The sequence below is a fragment of the Coprinopsis cinerea genome (assembly GCF_000182895.1).
Source record: "Coprinopsis cinerea okayama7#130 chromosome 2 map unlocalized cont3.2, whole genome shotgun sequence".
NCBI classification, from domain to species: Eukaryota; Fungi; Basidiomycota; class Agaricomycetes; order Agaricales; family Psathyrellaceae; genus Coprinopsis; species Coprinopsis cinerea.
This window is the reverse complement of record NW_003307543.1, coordinates 2,579,470-2,600,110: the sequence shown is the minus strand read 5'-3', so window position 1 is coordinate 2,600,110 and position 20,641 is coordinate 2,579,470. Positions and strand designations below refer to the sequence as shown.

The 20,641-nt window shown below is 52.0% G+C and overlaps 7 protein-coding genes and 2 non-coding genes across 9 annotated transcripts; 5 read left to right on the top strand and 4 right to left on the bottom strand.

The window, feature by feature from the left end:
• Positions 1–100: 100 nt before the first annotated feature.
• CC1G_20031 lies at positions 101–191 on the top strand. Its single transcript has one exon. It is a non-coding gene; the product is annotated as a tRNA-Asn (tRNA).
• Positions 192–772: 581 nt separating this feature from the next.
• On the top strand, positions 773–1,488 carry CC1G_11503 (cutinase; the record flags this gene model as incomplete). The annotated part of the gene is made up of 3 exons (XM_001833666.1): positions 773–1,119; positions 1,177–1,387; positions 1,447–1,488. The coding sequence occupies 3 exons, from the start codon at positions 773–775 to the stop codon at positions 1,486–1,488; spliced, it is 600 nt and encodes a 199-aa protein (XP_001833718.1).
• A 254-nt stretch (positions 1,489–1,742) lies between these two features.
• Positions 1,743–1,838, bottom strand: CC1G_20030. Its single transcript has one exon. It is a non-coding gene; the product is annotated as a tRNA-Asn (tRNA).
• A 5,411-nt stretch (positions 1,839–7,249) lies between these two features.
• On the bottom strand, positions 7,250–8,719 carry CC1G_11499 (hypothetical protein; the record flags this gene model as incomplete). Its single annotated transcript, XM_001833662.2, has 5 exons — positions 7,250–7,456; positions 7,703–7,770; positions 7,850–7,929; positions 8,187–8,271; positions 8,551–8,719. 5 exons carry the CDS (start codon positions 8,717–8,719, stop codon positions 7,250–7,252), a joined length of 609 nt encoding a protein of 202 aa, XP_001833714.2.
• A 284-nt stretch (positions 8,720–9,003) lies between these two features.
• CC1G_11498 (hypothetical protein) lies at positions 9,004–9,972 on the top strand (the record flags this gene model as incomplete). Its single annotated transcript, XM_001833661.2, has 3 exons — positions 9,004–9,069; positions 9,129–9,182; positions 9,231–9,972. 3 exons carry the CDS (start codon positions 9,004–9,006, stop codon positions 9,654–9,656), a joined length of 546 nt encoding a protein of 181 aa, XP_001833713.2. The 3' UTR covers positions 9,657–9,972.
• A 569-nt stretch (positions 9,973–10,541) lies between these two features.
• CC1G_11497 (phosphoserine aminotransferase) lies at positions 10,542–11,821 on the top strand (the record flags this gene model as incomplete). Its single annotated transcript, XM_001833660.1, has 2 exons — positions 10,542–11,653; positions 11,713–11,821. 2 exons carry the CDS (start codon positions 10,542–10,544, stop codon positions 11,819–11,821), a joined length of 1,221 nt encoding a protein of 406 aa, XP_001833712.1.
• A 270-nt stretch (positions 11,822–12,091) lies between these two features.
• On the top strand, positions 12,092–13,867 carry CC1G_13976 (vsaB protein; the record flags this gene model as incomplete). The annotated part of the gene is made up of 5 exons (XM_002911891.1): positions 12,092–12,167; positions 12,401–12,579; positions 12,645–12,729; positions 12,785–12,886; positions 13,119–13,867. 5 exons carry the CDS (start codon positions 12,092–12,094, stop codon positions 13,865–13,867), a joined length of 1,191 nt encoding a protein of 396 aa, XP_002911937.1.
• A 997-nt stretch (positions 13,868–14,864) lies between these two features.
• Positions 14,865–17,423, bottom strand: CC1G_03927 (heat shock protein 90). The gene is made up of 6 exons (XM_001833658.2): positions 17,351–17,423; positions 17,049–17,293; positions 16,653–16,991; positions 16,296–16,600; positions 15,844–16,241; positions 14,865–15,787 (listed from the first exon to the last, which is right to left on the bottom strand). The coding sequence occupies exons 1-6, from the start codon at positions 17,415–17,417 to the stop codon at positions 15,039–15,041; spliced, it is 2,103 nt and encodes a 700-aa protein (XP_001833710.1). The 5' UTR covers positions 17,418–17,423; the 3' UTR covers positions 14,865–15,038.
• Positions 17,424–17,734: 311 nt separating this feature from the next.
• Positions 17,735–20,554, bottom strand: CC1G_03926 (hypothetical protein; the record flags this gene model as incomplete). Its single annotated transcript, XM_001833657.2, has 7 exons — positions 17,735–17,915; positions 17,971–18,102; positions 18,153–18,304; positions 18,357–18,560; positions 18,610–19,278; positions 19,328–19,945; positions 19,991–20,554. The coding sequence occupies 7 exons, from the start codon at positions 20,552–20,554 to the stop codon at positions 17,735–17,737; spliced, it is 2,520 nt and encodes an 839-aa protein (XP_001833709.2).
• Positions 20,555–20,641: the final 87 nt, after the last annotated feature.

Below are 20,641 nucleotides of genomic sequence, written 5' to 3'. Positions count from 1 at the left end.
CCCTTTGTCAGTACTGTTAATCTACCTTCAGCCTTAACCCGCGGGGTGCAAAACCTGGCTACTCCGCCTCGACACCTTGCGGCGAGTAGAAGTAAACATGTGCCCCATGGCTGAGTTGGTTACAGCGTCCGACTGTTAGCGCCTTGTGCCAAGCAATCGGAAGGTCGTGAGTTCGAGCCTCACTGGGGCAGGGCACTCTTTTTGCTTAAGGCTCTGTTTTGATGTGTGAATTATTTTCCCGCACTTTATCCCTGTTTCCATCACAACTTGACTTTCGACTTTACGACCTCTTTTCATTGAAGACCTGGTTGCTCTCATTTCATACAGCGTTTCCTGGACACCACACAGCAACCTGACGAAGGACAGCACCCGCAACCATCCTCGGACTGCATCCAGCTGCTTTTTTGTCATCGATAGGCACGTTCGACCGCCCTCTCGTGCAGGGCTCTCCCATTTGAAGACATAGTCGCAAGGTGATGAACAATCTACCTACTTACAAATTGCCCGATGCTCGCTCCGGGTGCTGTCTTTGCACTCGTCGGAAGTAGTCCTCAATTGTGACATGTTGGATACCTCTTCCAGCGGTCTCGGGCTGCATGTCTGGTGTACTTTCTGGCAACGCTAGCGGCCTTGTTCACCGCAAAGCTGACCTATATAAAGATGGTCTGAACAATGACGATCCTCAGCTTCCTTGCATCCCGAGCCTGGCGTTCGAAAACCCATCCTTCAAGTTCTTCTTTCTTTTCTTATCTTATCTTTTCTTTCTTTCACCATGAAGTTCTTCGCTCTCGCCACTCTCGCCATCGGTGCTCTGTCTGCTCTGGCTGCGCCAGTTGCTCAGATCGATACTCGCCAACTTCGCTGTGACGACGTTTACGTCTTCTTTGCCCGTGGAACTACAGAGATTGGCACTCTCGGTACCGTCATTGGTCCTAGACTCAGGACTGCCGTCAGCAGGGCAGTTCGAGGTTCCGTCACCTTCGAAGGCATTGACTACCCAGCTGTCGTCGCGGGGTTCCTCGCCGGTGGCGATCGTGGTGGGGCGCGAACTATGGCCCAGAAGGTCTCCAGCATTGCTGCGCAATGTCCCGATGCTAAGATCTTCATTAGCGGATACTCGTAAGTGTCTTATCCTTCTGGCCTGTCCCACAGTAAAGTTGACACGCAGGGACTTAGTCAAGGTGCCCAAGTCACTCACCTCGCTGCCCGTCAGCTGTCGGCAGCTGACCAGGCTAGGGTCACTGGCGTAATTACCTTTGGCGATCCCAACCGAGATAGAGCTCTTCCAGGTGGTCTCGAGAACCGCAGGAAGACGTTTTGCAACGCCGGGGATCTCATCTGCGCTGGTAGATCCACTATCCTCCTCCCCCACTTGACCTATGGATCGGTGAGTCGGAAAAGCATTGCTTGCCTTCAAATGGACTCTGACAGTCTCATTCTCTTTAGGATGCAACGGAAGCCGCCAGCTTTATTGCAGGGCGCGTTTAGGCTCGCCCAAGCCTCGTCAGTTTTCATGTAGAAATGGACTTTATCACGGCATTCTTCTGACATCGGACTATCTCACCCGCTTGTGCTGTACAGTAGTGTATATGTTCACTGTAAATGAAACAACCCGCTCCTTGTGACCAACCTATTTTCTGGTGATTAGATGGGCCTCAAAAACATCATCTTTGACCAAACGACTGTGAAGTGATGTGAGGGGTCCCAAAATGGCTAATGACGACCCAAAAAGGAGTAGACCACTGCCCCAGTGAGGCTCGAACTCACGACCTTCCGATTGTCTAGAGCACTTAGTGTTCGTAACAGTCGGACGCTGTAACCAACTCAGCCATGGGGCAGACATTTTCCCGTTTCCAGGCGGCAATCCCGAGTCCCCAGTTCAATACTGTCATTTCACCGTCATCTTTCTGCGATCCTCCGATGAGCGAGTAAACTGCTGTAAACTGGGACCATGCTACTGAGCTCTTGGTTGTTCCTGCTCGAAGGCCTCCGGAAGGTGCCAATCCAGTGTCCAAGTTGTTGCGCCTCGGATAATTAGCGGCCGATCTCAACCATCGTACCTTGGTCGTACCTTCAACTTTAACTTTGCTTGAACTCTGCAAATATCCAACAACTGGGTGCATGACAGGCCGACGAAAAGGCAGTGTACGGCCTGAGGTTTCAAAAGCCATCTTGTGTCTTTCTTCGCAGCTTTGAAAACTTCTAGGTACGACGAGGGCTCACCTAACATTTCCGGCATCTCAGAAAAGGGGGTCAAGCAACCACGGCGGTCTCCTCGGCCAATCATTAGCCTTGCCAAATGAAATCCCAAAGTTCCCTTCCTTCAACTAACTTCTAGTACTACTGTCCCTGATGACGCTAGACCCCATCGCGAGGATCATTTTAGTAACTTCGCAAGCGCCATTAATCTGCCCTCTCTGCCCTCTCATCACCCCAGTCTCTTCCAGGAAGCACCCATCTGTCAAATAGACTGAATGATCTGCCGAGCTAAACTCGTTATGGTGGAGAGCGAAGATGGCTTTGCGAGTTCGAACTGCAGTGTCCCTAGGGTACGAAGAAGGAGTGTCGACGTCTCGAGAGATTGATGTGGATTAAAACCGAATCTGGGTCCCATGTAAGGTAACCGGGCAGCAAAGTATAGGTGAGAACTGTCAGTAAAGATCTAACAACTGTCCAGTGGAAGTGCTTGGATCTTGAGCTGGATGTCGAAGAGTCTGGCATCAAAGTATGCTGTCGAAAAAGGGAAACCGCTTGTCCAATTTTGGGAATCCCGCCGTTCGGAAGAGATCTCAAGGAATAATGATCGTGACGTCTCAATCGCGTCTGGAGCCGGGTTGCGTCCTGTAGGCGCAACGATTGATGAAGAAACGTCGAAACTGAGATGATAAACTCGCTTTTTTTCGGGAAACACCAAGACCAAAGTGATGATGACTGTAAAGGCTGGAGAGTGGAAAAGAGCGCAACGACACTTGAATGACCAAAAGCATTGCTCGTGGACGCGCAGAGCAGGGACGAGGTACGTGCGTTTTACAGCTGGAAACGAGCGAAGTATCTATTAAGATGCAGAAATCAGTAAACGATCGAAGCCACTTGGTTTCCTCACATGTAACGTCAACTCGGGTCCGATGCGACTGCGAGGAAGAATTGAACAGATGCATTCCTTTTCACTCGTCCATCATTGCACCGAATGTTATGAGAAATCACGCTCACCCGCAAGTAGATTGCAACCAGGCTCTCACCTTTCGACGGCGCAGGTTCAGAGAGGCCTCACAACAACAATGTGAGCTACCCGGAGGCAGCAGGAAACAGCGCGTCCAGTGCGAGAAGCTACTGCTTGAGGAGCAGGGCTTCGAGGGAGTCCCGAATGACATCCGAAAAAATTTGAGATTATGTCCACGGTATCAAAATCCACTGGGACCGGGACATGCTATGCGACGATCTATCAATCAGGAAGGAAAACGCAAAGGTCAGTCATAAGACATTGATACGATGTGACTGAGAAACAATCAGTTGAATTGAACAGGGATAGCAATAGGACCATAGCAGGGAAAGAACCTGAATGGCTGCAAGTGAGAAACACAACCGACCTGACCTCATGTTGTACTAGACAGCAGAAATCAGAAATTTCGATGGCGGCAGCGAGGCGGGTCAAAAGGCTTTGATTGAACTGCTGCCCCCGCTCCTTCGATCTGTCTCCGAGTCGAGGAAGCTTCAAGAGGTGATAGCGGGGCGTCACCGTCTCTCGAATCCAATCCACAGCTTGACACAGGCGATTTCGTCACTTACTCATTGTCGTAACTAATCGCCATTTGCTTCACGACGTCTGCCCATTCTTGTCACCGACGACAAAAAATTAACATCGGAAATTCAGAGTAAACCCCGCACCAGGTTAACACGCCCATACACGTCGACGTTACGACCGAGAGACCGCTATACCCAGGAGATACGTTAGCATCCTACTTTGATGTGGTCAGTAAATTCGGTTACTTACAGTCTCGTGCCAATGCTACTATCCGGGATAGTGAAAAACCCCTCGGTCAGCTGAGACCTATTCGCCCGCATTTGGTTTGGTGCTGTTAAGCGACCACCACAGTAGTCGCTGCACCCGAAGATGGCAACGATGAGAAACCGAACACACCGCGCCTCTAGCCCAAGGATTAATCATCGTGGTACGGATGAATGAACACAGCGGGGTATAGCCATATCCGGCGACCTGATACCTGGGTGGGTCGAACAACCCGTCGCGCTGACCAACGACATAGATCATTAACCACCCCTGGCGCCTTTCTAGAATCCGACAAGGCATACATTAGGAATGTTTTTTCTATACCAGCGCAAAACCTACGCACTCGGTACTCATCCGCGTCGGTGATGGGGAACTCGCCATATGATGTCAAGTCCGGGACGGGTTCACTGGCCTTTGAACGATGAAATGTCTCATCCATCCATCCCAATAGACTACTGAATTGTCTGGATTCAGTCACCATCCAGTGACTGGGGACAAGTCAGTCTTGTTCTGGAAATTAGCAGATGGGCAAGTCCAACACCCTTGGGAAAAAACCAATGCGATCATTAGCATCAGAACACATATCTGATCAACTGACCTCCTCTGCTGATATCCAGCATCCCAGGCCTGAATCCGGAATCCTCTGGCTCTCTGAAGGAAGCGGTCAAGAATTCTGACGTAGATGAAAGTCCCCAGCCTTCTCGAATAGGATTTGACGTTTCTGGAAACGTACCAAGTCAAGTCAATCGGTCAGAACGCTTGTCAATGCCCTTGAGCCAGTGCACCAGTATGCCGGCACATACTTCCCTGAAAGGTAGTCACCAGACAAAAGCGAAGGAATGGCGATAGTGGGTTTATGGCCATCTTATCGATACGTGCGCCGCCCCGCGTGTCCCCGTACAACACGTCTGCCTGGGTCGAGGGCATGTATATGGTCTTATGACATGTGCTTTGGGACCTCCACTTCCGCACTTGCTGTTAATGGTGACGTACGTACCACAATAGCCGACCAGGAAACAGATGTCAATCCGGAGTGTTGCACTGGCGACGAGGCTCAGTCCGTCAACAACCAACGCGCTCTCCGAATGCGGACAAACTGTCCCTAGAGTCGCTAGAGCAGAAGATATGTAAGCACTTCACATTATTTGACGTTAGAGTGGGGAAGGAAAACGTACCACGGCCCGGGACTGGGTATGAGGTGCTTGCCAACTCAAGGGTTCATCGAAGCTCCTATCCCAAAGAAGCAATGTACTCGATAAGGGTACATAGCAGGCGGGGGGTAAAAACGCCCAGAGTATCTCCGGGCATGTCCACGTCGCATGAAGGGTGGGGTTGGACTTGCTAACTTGGGTCGGTGGACCCACAATGGAATAGTTTGAGGTGGGTCAGCTCCTAAACGAGGAGGAAGTGGAGGGCTAGTGCAACAACGGTGTTCCCGGAACACAACAGATGGGTGATCATTGAATACGCCCTGAATATTAGGCTAGGTATGGGATCGAGCTTTGCCCTTGATTTGGCTTCCGTTTGACGATGAAAATGGGGCGTGATCCTGGCTCACCGCCAGTTGATCGCAGAGAACTTGAAAGCGACTGGCCCAGCATCCTTAAGCGCCTATCGCTATAAGGGTCTGCATTGCACTGTAGGTGGAAAGGACAAGAGAAGCAGACAAAGGTAAGTGTCATTCGAGGTGCTGGTGGGTACTCGAGAAGGTGTCGAAGCGTACCTTGGTACTGCATAGTCCGAAACCAGAGTATGTCATGCGACTATCCTGTGGATCCAGGATCTCACATTTCGGTGGGTAGGAGCACTTGACCCTACACAGAGTCAGGATCAGTCAACCTCCTGTTTTTGGTTAGAGTTTCCAGTAGACAGTTGCTGATTTCGCGCTCACCAATAGTGGAAATTCTGTAGAGTGCAAGCACAACGGTCATCCGTTGACCTCGCGATGTGGGATAGGGCGGAATCAAGCAGGCGTACATAAATAAAGGACACCGACCTATTTCAAAACCAAGGGCATGTCAAAGGCACGCCTTTACCGCACTCGCAGTTAAAAACACACCGCTGCGAAACCCACGACTTCATCGCTCAGGAGGGCGTCTAATATCGCCAATCATGCATGTACATAACTGCGGAAATACACATCGTGATCCATAAGGATGCAACCAGAAGAGAAAGAAGCGGGGACCTGGTCATAAAAGCGCTCGCACAAGGTTTGGAATCAATGACAAAGTCAGAACAAGGGGAAGTTGATGGAATAACAGAGAAATCACCAAGAAACGCGACCTATAAGAAGCACGCGTGCCACACTCCAGAATGACTCGGTACGGGCGGGAGGAGAGTCATATACCACTGACTCCAAATCGGGAAATCCCAGCAGGACATCCAGAACACAATGGGGAAGACGGGGATGCGATCTGGAGTGTAAGATGATGTGGTTAGATATAGGTCGTTTTTGTTCACACCTGTGAGCGTGAGCTTTGGGACAAAAGCGAGTCGTCACGAAGGATGACAGTCGAAGAGAAGGGGACGGGGCGCGATCGGAGAAGCGAGCCTGTGAGCTTGTCAACACTGATGAGGGGTCACCACTCAAGGAACAATGGCAAGGGAACACATCCAAGCTCGAGCTTGAGCTTGAGCATAGCTGACAAGCACTTTGCCTCGAGCTCCGAAGACGCTTACTCCTGAGTACGAATCTTGATACCCGCCATGGAATGGTAATGACGACAGAAAGGTGTAACCGCCGTCAAGGACGCATCTAAGTTTCCATATTTTTGCCATCTTCGAGCAGATGAGGACCGTCAGGATGAACAAAGATGGCAATCAGAAGTGGGAGGCTCACCTGCGATGTCAACGGGGGTACCGAGCGCTACATTGAACTCGAAATACCCCAAGCACGAGAGCTCGTTGCTCAGCAACCAAGGTGAGCTATTGATAGACATGTTATCTGAAAAGCTGTGTCTCCGAGTCAGGAAATCGATCTTCAGCCTTGAATACTAGCTCGCGTGTTGACGAGGCAGGCTGCGGTGAGCTCAAGACATATGGAAGCGGAATTTGTTCACGAGTACAGCCGGCATCGACCTGCCAGTGAGGCTCATTGGCCTCCGTCGCCAAAATGGCGGGTCCGCCACGCTGTGGCCCGACTTCTCGTCTTCCATCCCACAATCCAAAAGTTTCCATTCCCTGCTCGAGAAACGAGAACCTGCATAACTTGATCAGCCCACGAGGGAAAGCTACGGTTCTTACTTAGGGGTGGGTCAGGCTTAGGAGTTCCATAACGCCGACCTTTGTGAGCTTGAGAACCGAACGGGTTGGTGATGATGCAAATTGCTGCAATCGAGATGAAGTTCGACGTTCCGGCAGCACTGATGAACTAGTGGTGCCACGCCTTGGCCCAGAGATCTCGACAAAGTGACCCTGCACGACTGGTGCTAGTCGGACAATGGCGGGGTCCTAGAACACTCGTAAATTGCATCTGAAGTCGGTATATGCTTCCCGAAGCACGATGGAAAACCTGGATTGTATAGACCCGAAATATACCTTCCTTTGCTCATCGCCAAAGGCCGTTACGTCCTCCACAGGGTCCGATCTTGACCGCTGTCCACCGTCGACGTTGAGTGAGGAGGAAGAGACAAAGGAAGGAAACATGGTCAACGTAAGAAAGATGGCGGCTGGTCCGAGAAAAGGCACGGAACGTACAGTTTTTCCCGCGCCCCGGGCGGTGCACGCGCTTCCCTCCCTTGCACATCTTTGATCATCGTCGGCGACTGTTCAGAAATCCTATTATTCCACTTATTAAAAGGAGAGTATGGGAGGATTGGGAAGGTGGACCCTTAATTGAGCCACCCCGCAGCTGCGGGGGCGCGATTGAACCGTGCGTTCGTCTTTGCGTATGGGTAGGGTTGTTCGGGCCTGGCCCTCTTCTTCTGTAGAATAATGGAGTGATTAGGCAGGTAATTTAACAGGATTTTCTCCGGTGTGAAGAAGGCCGACGCGATATGATGCGTCAGCTGTGACTGTAGTGAGTTCATCGTGTGCATGCTGAGTATAACGGCATTGGAGGAGCCTAGGCGTCACTAGGGATTTTCAAAAGACCTATTTTTACTGAAGAAGTTTGGAGTTCGCGTTGGAGAGGGCTAGAGGGGGTTGTTTTGGAGCCTCGGTGCACCATGGCGTCACTGACCTGCCCAGGGCGGGCGATTTGGCGCCATCAATTAATTTAGCGCTGGCTTGACGACCTTGTCGCGACAGAAGGCGTTGTCTCTCCACTGAATATTGTTTTGAAAAAATCAGAACAAAAGTTGTTGAATTACACACGTAAGGGAGCTAGAGAAGCCTCGAGGCAGACTGAGTTCACAGAGTTGCTGTTGTTGTAGCCGTTGACTCGACACGGGTAGCGCTGTGGCCCAAACGCAGGAACTTCGGCAAGGCTTCCCTTCAACTATTCGCTATTGATAGGATTGTGGATGTCTGCCTGTCGAAGTGTCTGTTCGAGGGTTGTCATAGTTGTGACTCTTGACTACGCACGATCTCTACTCTCTACGTACACGAAAAGGACTCAACGAAAAACTTTTTTCTCGGTTCCACATGCTTGTACACCGCCCTGTTTGTTGAGCGCTGTGTTTGGAGCGCGGTAAAATTTAAGCCTGAGGGTTGTGGGATCGTTCTGGATTTCTGGATGGGTCGCGTGTTCCCGGGGGCGTGTCGCGACGCCATAGGGGGCGTGTTCTAGGTGATTGACGCGTCAATTGGCGGGGGGCAAGGAGGTGGGCCGGGAGCGGGGCCTTTGGCTTGGCTAGATCGGGTAAGAGGGCTGAAAGGGGAAAGAGGCCCGATTTGGATCTCTCAGGGTTTTCCCCTGTTGACTCGATTTGGATTGTGTGAGTTTTTGGATTCCCTCTTTTATCTCTCTCCTCTTCCATTGTCCCTTGGCCTAATGATTCCCCTCTCTCCTTAAATACGACCAACTCACGACAAATCCTCCTCTTCCATCACCGACTATGTCTGCCCAAACTCCTCAGCCAATTCGCCCAGAGGCGTTTCCACTATATCCTGCCCCTCAATCGGTCCGTCGCTCTCTTGCATGCGCCTCATTCATGCCACTGACCACCCGTCCCGTGAACAGCCCGTCCGCCGTCTTCAATCCCCCATTTCCTTATTTGAGCCCCAGAACATTGCTGTATGTCCTTCGCCACGCGTCTTGGCCCCTGCTCACCCGTGTCAACAGGCTCGAAGACGGCCAAAGGTCGGGTCCCATGCCCTGCGGCGACGGCGAGGCAATGTCCGTCATGAACGGCATGCACACCCATTCGACTCTCTCCCGTGGATTTCTGCGCTAGAGACAAGCCCAAAGCATATCCACCCATGTGACATAGCCGACCTCTCCCTCATCCCCGACTCCGACTCTGTCCCCAATCCCGGTCCCGGACCAGTGCGCCGACGCAAGACTTCCCTGCGCTCCAGTCCACTCGACGACCCCGAGTCGCCGCCCCCGTCCGGCGTTCCGCTTCCCCTCCCACAACGCGACACACCGACTCTCCCAGTGACACCCAAATCCAAGCCTAGTCTTCCGTCAAGAATCCTGTTCCGGAATCTCATGCCAGTGTCTGCAAATTCACCAAGTTGTATCAATATCCAATCTCTCGAGCTTTAAATTTTCCTCTCAGTCTTTCGCCAGCCACCACTTCTGCTCCTGCTGCTGCCTTCAGTTCCGCTTTCATGAAATATTCGGCTTTTCTTCTCTGCAAGTTATCATCAGCATCGCGATTCGCTTTCACGACTATTTTATTCGGCCTCAACAATCGCTGCCTCCTAAAGAGATCCAATCAACCCAATCGGCATTTTCAAGTTTCCAATCGCAATCATGATAACTTATATCTCGGCATTCAACTCTGCATCATCGTCTCTTCGCTGTTCAACGTTCAACCAAATCCACCCCCATTTATAATACTCTTCCACGTTATTCACATCTACCCCATATACGTTTATTACCATCCCATTTCTTTGTCGTTCCCTGCAACGCTATCTTCGTCATTTATTCTCACCTTATCATTATTACCCTCCCCCGCTTCCGCTTCCTACCCTTGCTTTCGCTTCGCATCTGTCGTCCCATGTTTTTCGTTTTTTATTATTCCATCTCTCCGTTGCTTTTCATGTACTTGGTCGCATTTACGCTTTTAGAATGTCGCTTTCCTTCCCCGTTGCTGCTTTTTATCTGTTCTCTAGTGGACTATTTTCTTCCTTCCCTTCGCACGATCTGCCTGTCTGTGTTTAAACCATCGCTAGCTAGGCTCTACGCGATCCTGCCCTCTACCCTACTGTACTGTGTATTCCACCGTACCCTCAACCCCAATCAAATATGTTGTACCATTTCCATACCCTTGTTCCGCTCGTCCGACGCCGCCTTTGACTTCATCGTCCGATGACGTGCTGACCACGAAACGGCGCTAGTTAAATTTTGGTAATCTGACTCAAACAAAAGGGCACCAGAGGATGAGCTCGAGACCCCAGCTTCTTTCTCGCTCCAACCATCACCACAATGGCTGCCTCTCGAGTCATCAACTTTGGCGCTGGCCCTTCCTGTCTCCCCGAAGATGTTCTGCACGAGGCAACTCAGGGCCTCTTCAACTTTGCAGACTCTGGTATGGGCATCGCTGAGATCTCCCATCGTTCCAAGGAATTTGGCGCCTTCCTGAACGAAGTCGAGTCCCTCATCCGCACCCAACTCAATGTGCCCCCCACCCATTCAATCCTGTTCACCCAAGGTGGGGGCACAGGCCAGTTCGCAGCCGTCGTCCTCAACATGCTCGCTCGCCACCGCCTCCTCCACCCCGACCTCAAAGAACGCACCATCGACTACGTCCTTACTGGTTCTTGGAGCAAAGCGGCCGTCAAGGAAGCTACCCGCCTCACTGCCGGCTCTGATGTCAAGATCAACATCGCAGCCGATGCCAAACTCCACTCTGCAGACCAAGCGTCCTACGCTGGCGTCCCACCGCACGATTCGTACAAGTTCTCGGAGAACCCGGCGCTGATCTACTATTGCGAGAACGAGACTGTGGATGGAGTGCAGTTCTCGCATGAGGAAGGATCGCCGTCGAGCTTCCCTTTCCATCTGTTGCCAAAGGACCAATTACTGCCGTTGGTTGCAGATTATAGCTCGTCGTTCATGTCTCGCCCTATCCCGCGATTGACAGACCACGCCATCATCTACGCCGGTGCGCAGAAGAACATCGGCCCGGCTGGGTTGACCATCATCATCGTTCGTCAAGACTGTATCGTCGATGTGGACGCTGCCGTTGGGCTGGGTGCTACGCCTGTCCCTGCTATCCTCTCCTACAAGTATGTAGCGGAAGGCAAGAGCATGCCCAACACCCCACCTGTCTTCTCGATCTATGTTGCCGGCTTGGTGTTGAGGAGGATGCAGAAGTTGGGAGGGTTGGCTTACTTTGAGGAGACGAATAAGAGGAAGAAGGAGAAGGTGTACCAAGCGCTGGAGGAGGGTGAGAAGAGGGGCGTGTTTAAGCCCAGGGTCGGGAAGGAGAGCGGGAGCTGGATGAATATTGTGTTCAATGTTCCCGGGGAAGGTGCCGAGGCCAAGTTCTTGAAGGGCGCGGAAGAGCAGGGTATGAAGGGACTCAAGGGCCATCGGTAAGTTAGCTATCCTCTGGCCTTTGTCGCAAGGTATCAGGCTGATCTCTGGTTTGCAGCTCGGTTGGAGGCATTCGCGTATCACTCTACAACGCCCTCGAAGAAAGCCAAATCGACAAACTCGTCGCCTACATGCGCGAGTTCATCGAAAGTTCAACAACTCTCTAAACCACGGTTCTCCGACTTTTTCAAAAGGCTGCTACATACGCGACAATGCATTTCATAAAAATGGAAGTCATTGTCATGTATTTCAAGCTGTCCATTCCACATGGATCGAGCAGTCAGGGACATTACTGGTTGTGCATTAGCAACGATGGCAACCGATCGTTTGTTTTCTTTATGTGGTGGCTGGGGTGAAGGCGGGGGGCGTCCTTTCAACAGGGTAAAAGCGTTCTCCGCTCATTCATTCAACAATGAAACCCCTATATCGTCCGTACCATGACGATTCATATATCACTGGCAGATAATCTGGACTGTACTTTGAATATTTTATTTTACCAAATACTCCAGAGGAGTGAGTTTGGGCTTTCCGCGCTGTGTTCTGGTCGGTTCAGTGGATGGTCGTACATCCCAACGTCGCCTTCTGGCCATTAATATAGCATAGGGATACGAAAAAGAGTACTGCTAGTGTTCTGGTAGAAACGATATACGGTGCATATCTAATCTACGAGCCATCAGCGCAATGCCGGCAACGCCGAGTTCAGTCTCCGCTACTAACCAGTAACAGCCACCGGGACTGGGCATCAGGGTACCATGTGAACCAGGCTTTTGCTATTCCGCAAACTCGCTATTCCGCAGAATTGAGTACCACTATTGTCTCGTACCCATCCGTTTTCAGTCGTTTGACCTCCGTGGGAGCCGCGTCTGAAGACGCGGCTCCCACGGGAGATCCTGAGCCAAAAGCGGATGGGAACGAGACAACGATAGTAAGACCTCTTGCTTCCGACCGTCATCGTCGACTGGAATTCTAACTTTGCTTGGCCTATTACAGTCTGATTTTGCATACAGCGGTCCATTTGAGAGGTTTAAGGCGCACTGGAGCCATTCTTCTGAACTTCCTGCAGCTGGCCCCTGGCGTGCTTGTGAGCAATCTCTAACCGCTGAGAACAGTCTACCGGGCGGCTTGTCTAGAGCTCTCGTTCGCGCTGGTAACTTCTTCTGCCTATCGAGTCTGGAACTCCCTCAGGATTCCTGAAACGCCTGCTGCGTCCATGTATCCGAGTTTCACTCAAGGTGAGTAAACCGTGTTACTCTCTATTTACACGAGTTGCTGCAATAGTACAGAGCGATTACTAAGTACAGAGCGATTACTACAGTCCTCCATCACATGGCACAAGACGAAGCAAACGAACCGACCAATGTCAACACTGTACCTGAAGCCATGTAGAGAAGCAACCGAAACTTTAGAAACCGTGGACGAAACTGGGACGGGCGCTAGCTGACCCGGTAGGGAAGACGAATGTAGGGCTGGCGGTCGCCGACCCAGTAGGGAAGACGAAAGTGGGACTAGCACTTGCTGACGCGGTGGGGAAGACGAATGTAGGGCTGGCACTTGCTGACCCAGTAGGGAAGGCGAACGAAGGGCTGGCGCTAGCCGACCCAGTAGGGAAGGCGAAAGTGGGACTAGCACTTGCTGACGCGGTGGGGAAGGCGAACGAAGGGCTGGCGCTTGCCGAAGCGGTGGGGAAAACGAACGTAGCACTGGCGCTAGCCGACCCAGTAGGGAAGACGAACGTAGCACTGGCGCTAGCCGACCCAGTAGGGAAGACGAACGTAGCACTGGCGCTAGCCGACCCAGTAGGGAAGGCGAACGAAGGGCTGGCACTTGCTGACCCAGTAGGGAAGGCGAACGAAGGGCTGGCGCTTGCCGAAGCGGTGGGGAAAACGAACGTAGCACTGGCGCTAGCCGACCCAGTAGGGAAGGCGAAAGTGGGACTAGCACTTGCTGACGCGGTGGGGAAGGCGAACGAAGGGCTGGCGCTTGCCGAAGCGGTGGGGAAAACGAACGTAGCACTGGCGCTGCCCGACGCGCTTGGGAAGGCAATACTGGGCACGCCCGACGCGCTAGGGAAGGCAATGCTGGACACTGCACTTCCCGAGGCGCTGGGGAAGGTAATACTGGGTACGACGATGCCCGACGCGCTAGGGAAGGCAATGCTGGATACAGCACTACCCGATGCGCTAGGGAAGGCGACAGAGCTGGGGAAGGCGTGAATATAGCAGCAGATAATACGGCGAATTGCACGGCTTACTCGATCCGGATAGCGATTGGGCTTGCGAGTGCAACGACACTCAAAGTTAAGCAAAGGAAGAGGGATTTGTCGGACATGTTGCGAGGATAGGGGGGATCGTACCCGTTGCAGATTGAACTTGGAGCTGGGGGTACCAAGTTGACGGAGGTCGTATTTAAGCCCTCGCAGAACGGCCTCGAGCTCCCGGTCTCCCATTCACGCCATATGTACGGATTTCCTTCGCCGTTCTCCTTCAAACCTTGGCTTCAAATCCATTACCAAGCCTATCAACCAATTCCTTCCTCAGCGCTGGACAATTGCCTGGAAGATGGAGGATAAGCAACAGATCGGTCTTCGACAGCCGTGCGATACGTGAGTGTGTTCAATAGTATTGTTGCCCCACATGAGCGTCCAGAAGGAGAGTGAAGTTTTTCGGACACCCAAGCCCAACACAGAAAGCACCAGTGGGAGAAAAATTACGCCTTGCCATTCGTTTACTAATGGATTACTATCCCTTGGCTTCATGACAGTAGCTAGCAGATCTGTGCCGTGGCCGATAGGACCCCTCTCGACTCGTACACCAACTCCTACTGGGTCGTACCATGGCCTGTGAAACGCGTTCCATGGCTTTGGTTGGGCCCACAGAGCGTATTCCTTGTCCAAGATCCATCGAGAACTACGGATTCGATAATGTATTTCATTGAAGCGGGGCAAGCAAGGGCAAAGTATGGGCTCAGGAAATGCGTTCACACTCGTCCCTTTGACGACGCGTAGACGGTGGTCAACCACCGTAAATCACGCCCGAAAAGCCCGACAATCATCTGTAACATGTCTCGACCAAACCCTCTAAATTACCTGACGGGTTATCCTCAATCAATGGGAGGATAAAAATGCCCTTGCGACATGAAAGAACTGTACAATGTTCTCACTGACAACGGTGCTTATTTATGTAAGCGATTAAGAACAGGGACAAGTTCAGTTTCCGAATACTAGTTTGATTTTGAAACGTAAAATTACATGACTATGCGACTGGTTTGTATTCGATGAGTGGTAGATGCAAGATGTGGATGAATGCGAAAAAAAATGCGACAAGTGAAAGCAAAAATGAATGATAGCGACAGAAAAACCCAAAAACTTCAACGAGAAGGAAGCGTTTAGTCGATCTCCTCCATAGCAGAGGTGGAGGCAGCCTCGGTGGAGACAGGAGTCTCAGAAGGAGCGGCGGCGGGCTCCTCATCCTCGTCGACGTCGAGACCAAGGGCAACCATGCGGTAGATGCGCTTGGCGAAGGATGAGGGCTCGTCGAGGGTGAAGCCGGAGGTGAGAAGTGCGGTCTCGAAGAGGAGGTAGGTGAGGTCGCGGACGGACTTGTCGGCCTTGTCCTCCTTGACCTTGCGCTTGAGCTCCTTGATGATGGGGTTACCGGGGTTGAGTTCGAGGGTCTTCTTGGAGGCCATGTAAGAGGACATGGAGGAGTCACGGAGGGCCTGAGCCTTCATGATACGCTCCATGTTGGAAGACCAGCCGAATTGGCCGGTGACGAGGACGCAAGGAGAGTCGATGATACGGTTGGAGATGACGACCTTCTCGACACGGTCACCGAGGGCATCCTTGACGGTGGAGCAGAGCTCGGCGAACTCAGCAGCCTCGGCCTCGCGAGCCTTCTTCTCCTCCTCAGTCTCCTCGAGCTCAAGGCCTTCCTTCGACACGCAAACGAGCTTCTTGCCGTCGAACTCCTTGAGCTGGGTGATGGCGTACTCGTCGATGGGGTCGACGAGGAGGAGGACTTCGAAGCCCTTCTTCTTGAGGGCCTCGAGGAAGGGAGACTCCTTGACGGCAGCGAGGGATTCACCGGTGAGGTAGTAGATGGTCTTCTGGACCTCAGGCATGCGAGTGATGTAGTCTAGTAAACGACAAGTCAGTCGTCATCCAAGTGGAGGCGGAGCACAGTGAACGTACCCTTGAGGGAGGTCTGCTCATCGAGAGACTTGGTAGAGTAGAAGCGGAGGAACTCAGCGAGCTTGCTGCGGTTCTGAGCATCTTCGTGGATACCAAGCTTGATGTTCTTGCCGAAGGCCTCGTAGAACTTGTTGAAGTTGTCCTTGTCCTCAGAGATCTCGGTGATGAGGTCGAGAGTCTTCTTGACAAGGTTCTTGCGGATGACCTTCAAGATCTTGTTCTGCTGGAGGGTCTCACGAGAAATGTTGAGAGGAAGATCCTCGGAGTCGACGATACCCTTGACGAAGTTGAGGTACTCGGGAATGAGGTCCTCGCAGTCGTCCATGATGAAGACACGGCGGACGTAGAGCTTGATGTTGTTGCGCTTCTTCTTGGACTCGAAGAGGTCGAAGGGAGCACTGAAGACATGTCAGAAAGGAGTTTGGGTAAACATACGAAAGGAAATAACGCACCGCTTGGGGATGAAGAGGATGGCCTTGAACTCGAGCTGACCCTCGACGGAGAAGTGCTTGACAGCGAGGTGGTCCTCCCAGTCGTTGGTCAACGACTTGTAGAAGGAGGCGTACTCCTCCTGGGTGATGTCGTTGGGGTTGCGAGTCCAGATGGGCTTGGTCTTGTTGAGCTCCTCGTTGACAACCTCCTTCTCCTTAATCTTCTTGGTCTTCTTCTTCTTCTCTTCCTCATCCTCGTCGACTTCCTCAATCTTGGGCTTCTCGCCATCTTCCTTCACCTCCTCCTCCTCATCGTCCTCAACCTCCTGGAATCGAAGTCAATAACAAGCTCATAGCACACAAAGATAGCAACATTACCTTCTCGACCTCCTTGGTCACGGCGAGTTGGATGGGGTAGGAGATGAACTCGGAGTGCTTCTTGACAATATCCTTGATGCGCTTCTCCTCGAGGTACTCAAGCTGATCCTCCTTCATGAAGAGGCGGATCTCGGTACCACGGTTGAGAGGGGGGTTGACGGTGTCGAGGGTGATGGTGAAGGTGCCGCCGGCAGCGGACTCCCAGATGTACTGCTCATCGTCGTTGTGCTTGGAAATGACCTGCACACGCTCGGCGACGAGGTAGGCAGAGTAGAAACCGACACCGAATTGACCAATCATGGAAATGTCGGCGCCGGAGTTGAGAGCCTCCATGAAGCCCTGTAATCGAGTCCGTAAGTATACAAAATCCTAGACAAATTTTGCAAAAGTACACACCTTGGTGCCGGACTTGGCGATGGTACCGAGGTTGTTAACCATGTCGGCCTTGGTCATACCAATACCGGTATCACGGATGGAGAGGATCTTGTTCTCCTTGTCGGGGATAATGCGGATGAAGAGCTCCTTGCCAGAGTCGAGTTGTGAAGGATCGGTGAGGGAGGCATAGCGGATTTTGTCGAGGGCATCGGAGGCGTTAGAGATCAACTCTCGCAGGAAGATCTCCTTGTTGGAGTAGAAGGTGTCTATCCAAGGCGATTAGTTTTTTTTTCATCGACCAAACGATTATCGCTAAAACTTACTGATGATAAGGTCAAGCAACTGGCTGATCTCAGCCTGGAAGCCAAAGCTTTCAACCTGTGCGGACATTCTGGGAGAGGGAGTGGGTTAGATCTGGGCGTCGTCGTCGTCGATGGCAGCGAGCAAGGACTTACTTGGGCAGCGAGGAGAAGGGGGAATTGGATGGATGAAAGAAAAGTTGAAGAGTCAAGCAACACGCGTCTTGGTCTTATGTACTCCAAGATTTTCGTTCTCGAAGGATCGGAAAGTTGCCTTTTCCGGTGATCGTGGTGGAACATTCTCGAACACCGCGCCTTTCAGCCGCTCATCAGAATGAGCAAACGCGAGCGCTTATGGATTTTTCCAGACCATTATTGCCAAGAAATTCCTTTGTTCTATGATATACCCTATGTACTGTTCCTCTGTTCCTTCAGGGACAACACAATCGCTTGCAACTCTTCGATCTCATTCTTCAATGCGCTGTTCTCGTCTGAAAGCCGCTTCGAAGCGTTTACAACACCTGGGTCCGCGAGTTCCTCCATTTGAGCTAGACGCAATTCCAGAGACTGGATCTGGCGCTTGTAATCGCTGTTGAACGAAATGTCAAATTCTGAGCAGAGGCTGTGAAGACAGAGTTGCCTACTTTCCATCCTGTGCCAGTTGCTGTGAGCGCTCGGCCTCCAGGACCCTGACTCTTTCCTCGAGCTCCGAATTACGCTGTTGCAGTCGCTCCATCTCGCGCTTCACGTCGGCGAATGTTCGAGAATCGTCCTCCCTGTATACAGCGTTGAGTATCATCAGATCATAGAACCCTTTCGAACGCACCAGGTTTGCCGCAGCTTGGTCAACTCTTCCACTTGCTTCTCACAGTCCCTGAGGCGTTCGATCTGCTCTGTATTTTGCTTAGCTTCCGCTTGCAGCGTAAATACTTGACCAAGGGCCTCTGACAGGCGCTTCCCCTGGGCGTCAAACAGCGCCTGGAAAGTGATTTAGTGACTCTATTGTTTCCACGCGCTGTGTTGCGATTACCTTGAGATTGAGTTCTGAGCTGCGGACTGCATTCGCCTCGGCCACGAGTTTCTTCTTGTCTTCCCGCAGGATTTTAAGCTTATCTTGCAGCTCCTTCGTCCAATCAGCATATCGACTCTTTGCTGCTGCGGTCTGCGTTTTGTGTTCGTGGAGTTCAGTTTCGAGTGCCTTGACTTGATTGCGGTACTTTCGAAGCTTGTTATACTGAACGACGCATTAGCTTTTCGTAATGCGCAACTATAACGGTACTCACCAGCCCTTGTCGTTCACTCTCTGCTGATCGCATGAGGATACGATCTTCGTACAACCGACCGACATGCTTCGCATTTTCTCTCGAATGCCACAGTTCGAAATTCAGTTCGTTGCGCAGCAGGAGTACCTCCTTCTGGAGACCGGAAATGACCTCTGCGACATGAACCATACTCCTACTCCCATCATCTGTCCGCGTCGTATCCTCCGAGCGTAGGCTCGTGGTCTCGGGGGACTTTCCCTTCATACTTGATGTGATTCTCCCAACGGGTGAAGGGAAGATCAGCGATGACCACTTGGCGTAAGGTTTGGTGACCTCCACGTCGATGTTGGACTTGAGAGCAACGGAAGCATCAATCATGTCTTGGAGCGAAATCTTGACTTTGCCGGAGGACAAGTCCACGGGGTGGATGAAATGGGTCGACTCTGGGTTCTCCGATGAGCTGACTGGATGGGTGAAAGATGTGGTCCCTGGAGCCCCCGGTGGACCATCCGAGTGCTGCTCGGCATATTTCTCCCGTAGACCCATGGCGAGATAGCGGATATCCAGCATTGTTGCCTCGCTGCCAATCCGGGGCACGTCGTACCGACTCCAGAATTCTGGCTTCTCCAATTCGGTAACGGGGTCGTTCCAAATCAAGCATGGATGACAGATGTGTTCTCGCATAAGGTTCTGGGTTCAAGTTGAGCGCCAGCCTTGGGTTGGTAAAGGGAATACACACCTCAGACTTGCGTCGGATCCCGTCTTCGTCGAGAGCCTCTTCCCATGGTACAGTGTAAGGACTTGGGTAGCCCGCGTCCTTCATGTACTGAACCGGCCACCTGATAAACTTGAGAGTGTTGGAGGGGTAAAGGTAAAACAGGATGGTAAAGTAGGGGCGGAACGAGGGTGGCACTGAAGGGGTTCCACGGAAGGTCATTTCCAATCTCTCCCATCCGAGTTCAGGGCGAGGCTGTAGGACGCGAACTGTTTCTCTGTACAGTTCACGCTCAAACTCTTCGTCATTCCCCTCTCCCCGCAATGGAGGTGGCCTTTCCTTCCAGCATACGACCCTTGCCATAATTGCAAACAGTTGGGGTAGGCCGGACTTGAGGATCTCCTTGGTGTGAACGGCAAAGTAGGGGAGAAGCTGTGAAACCAGACTGAGGGCAGCCGTGCAAACGGTCGAAGAGTTGTCGAATAGTAGACAATTCCATAGGCTCTTTAGAATACTGTGTGACGCAACCACCGGGGTACAAGGCGGAAATTCGTTGGCCGAGAACATCTTGTTGAGTAGAATCAATAGTTGTAGTCGATGAGATGGTATGGCAAATTGACGGTCGATTTCTGTGAGTAGGTCCTGCCCGATGTTAGCCAGGAAGATATATCATTATGGAATATCTACCTCTGGACTTTGGCCTCCGTAAGCAATCAAGATATCTTGTAGATTGTGCTTCCAGCGGGTGCGTCTGGCCTGTTCCTCCTGGTTGAGTTCAGCCCACTCCAATGCATCATCTCCGGAGCCTTCATTATACGCATCGAGGAGATAAAGCTCGAGCAGACGCCTCCTAAAGTCGTGTACGCGGACGGCATATGCCTCGTGGGTTTTCTGCAGCGCAGAGATGATCAGTTCCTTTGCGTGATTGAGAGAGGCCGTTGGCAGCTTTGGCTCTCGCAAAGCCGGCCTGAGAACAAGATCGAACCAGGAGATGACTGAAGTCGGGGGAAGGATTGGCCCTAGATGAAATAAGACTGCTAGAAAGACTTCCGTGTGGTAGGTGGACGAGTAATCAGTGACTTCGTGGTGCAGTGACTGCAGCTCCTCCTCGAACTTGAACAGCTGGACCTCCGGCTCTTCGGACTGGGTGCATTCCAGGACGAATTCGTCGACATTTTCCAGGACTTCAGATAGCGTCGGTGTGTCGACCTTGTCCAGCACCAGGCGTAGCGTGCGTATAAGATTGACCATGGCCATGGTGGCCAGTCCGACGACGACGACCAATCTCCACCGCTGGAGCGCCGCGTCTGATGCAGTGATCACGGCAGCAATACCCTT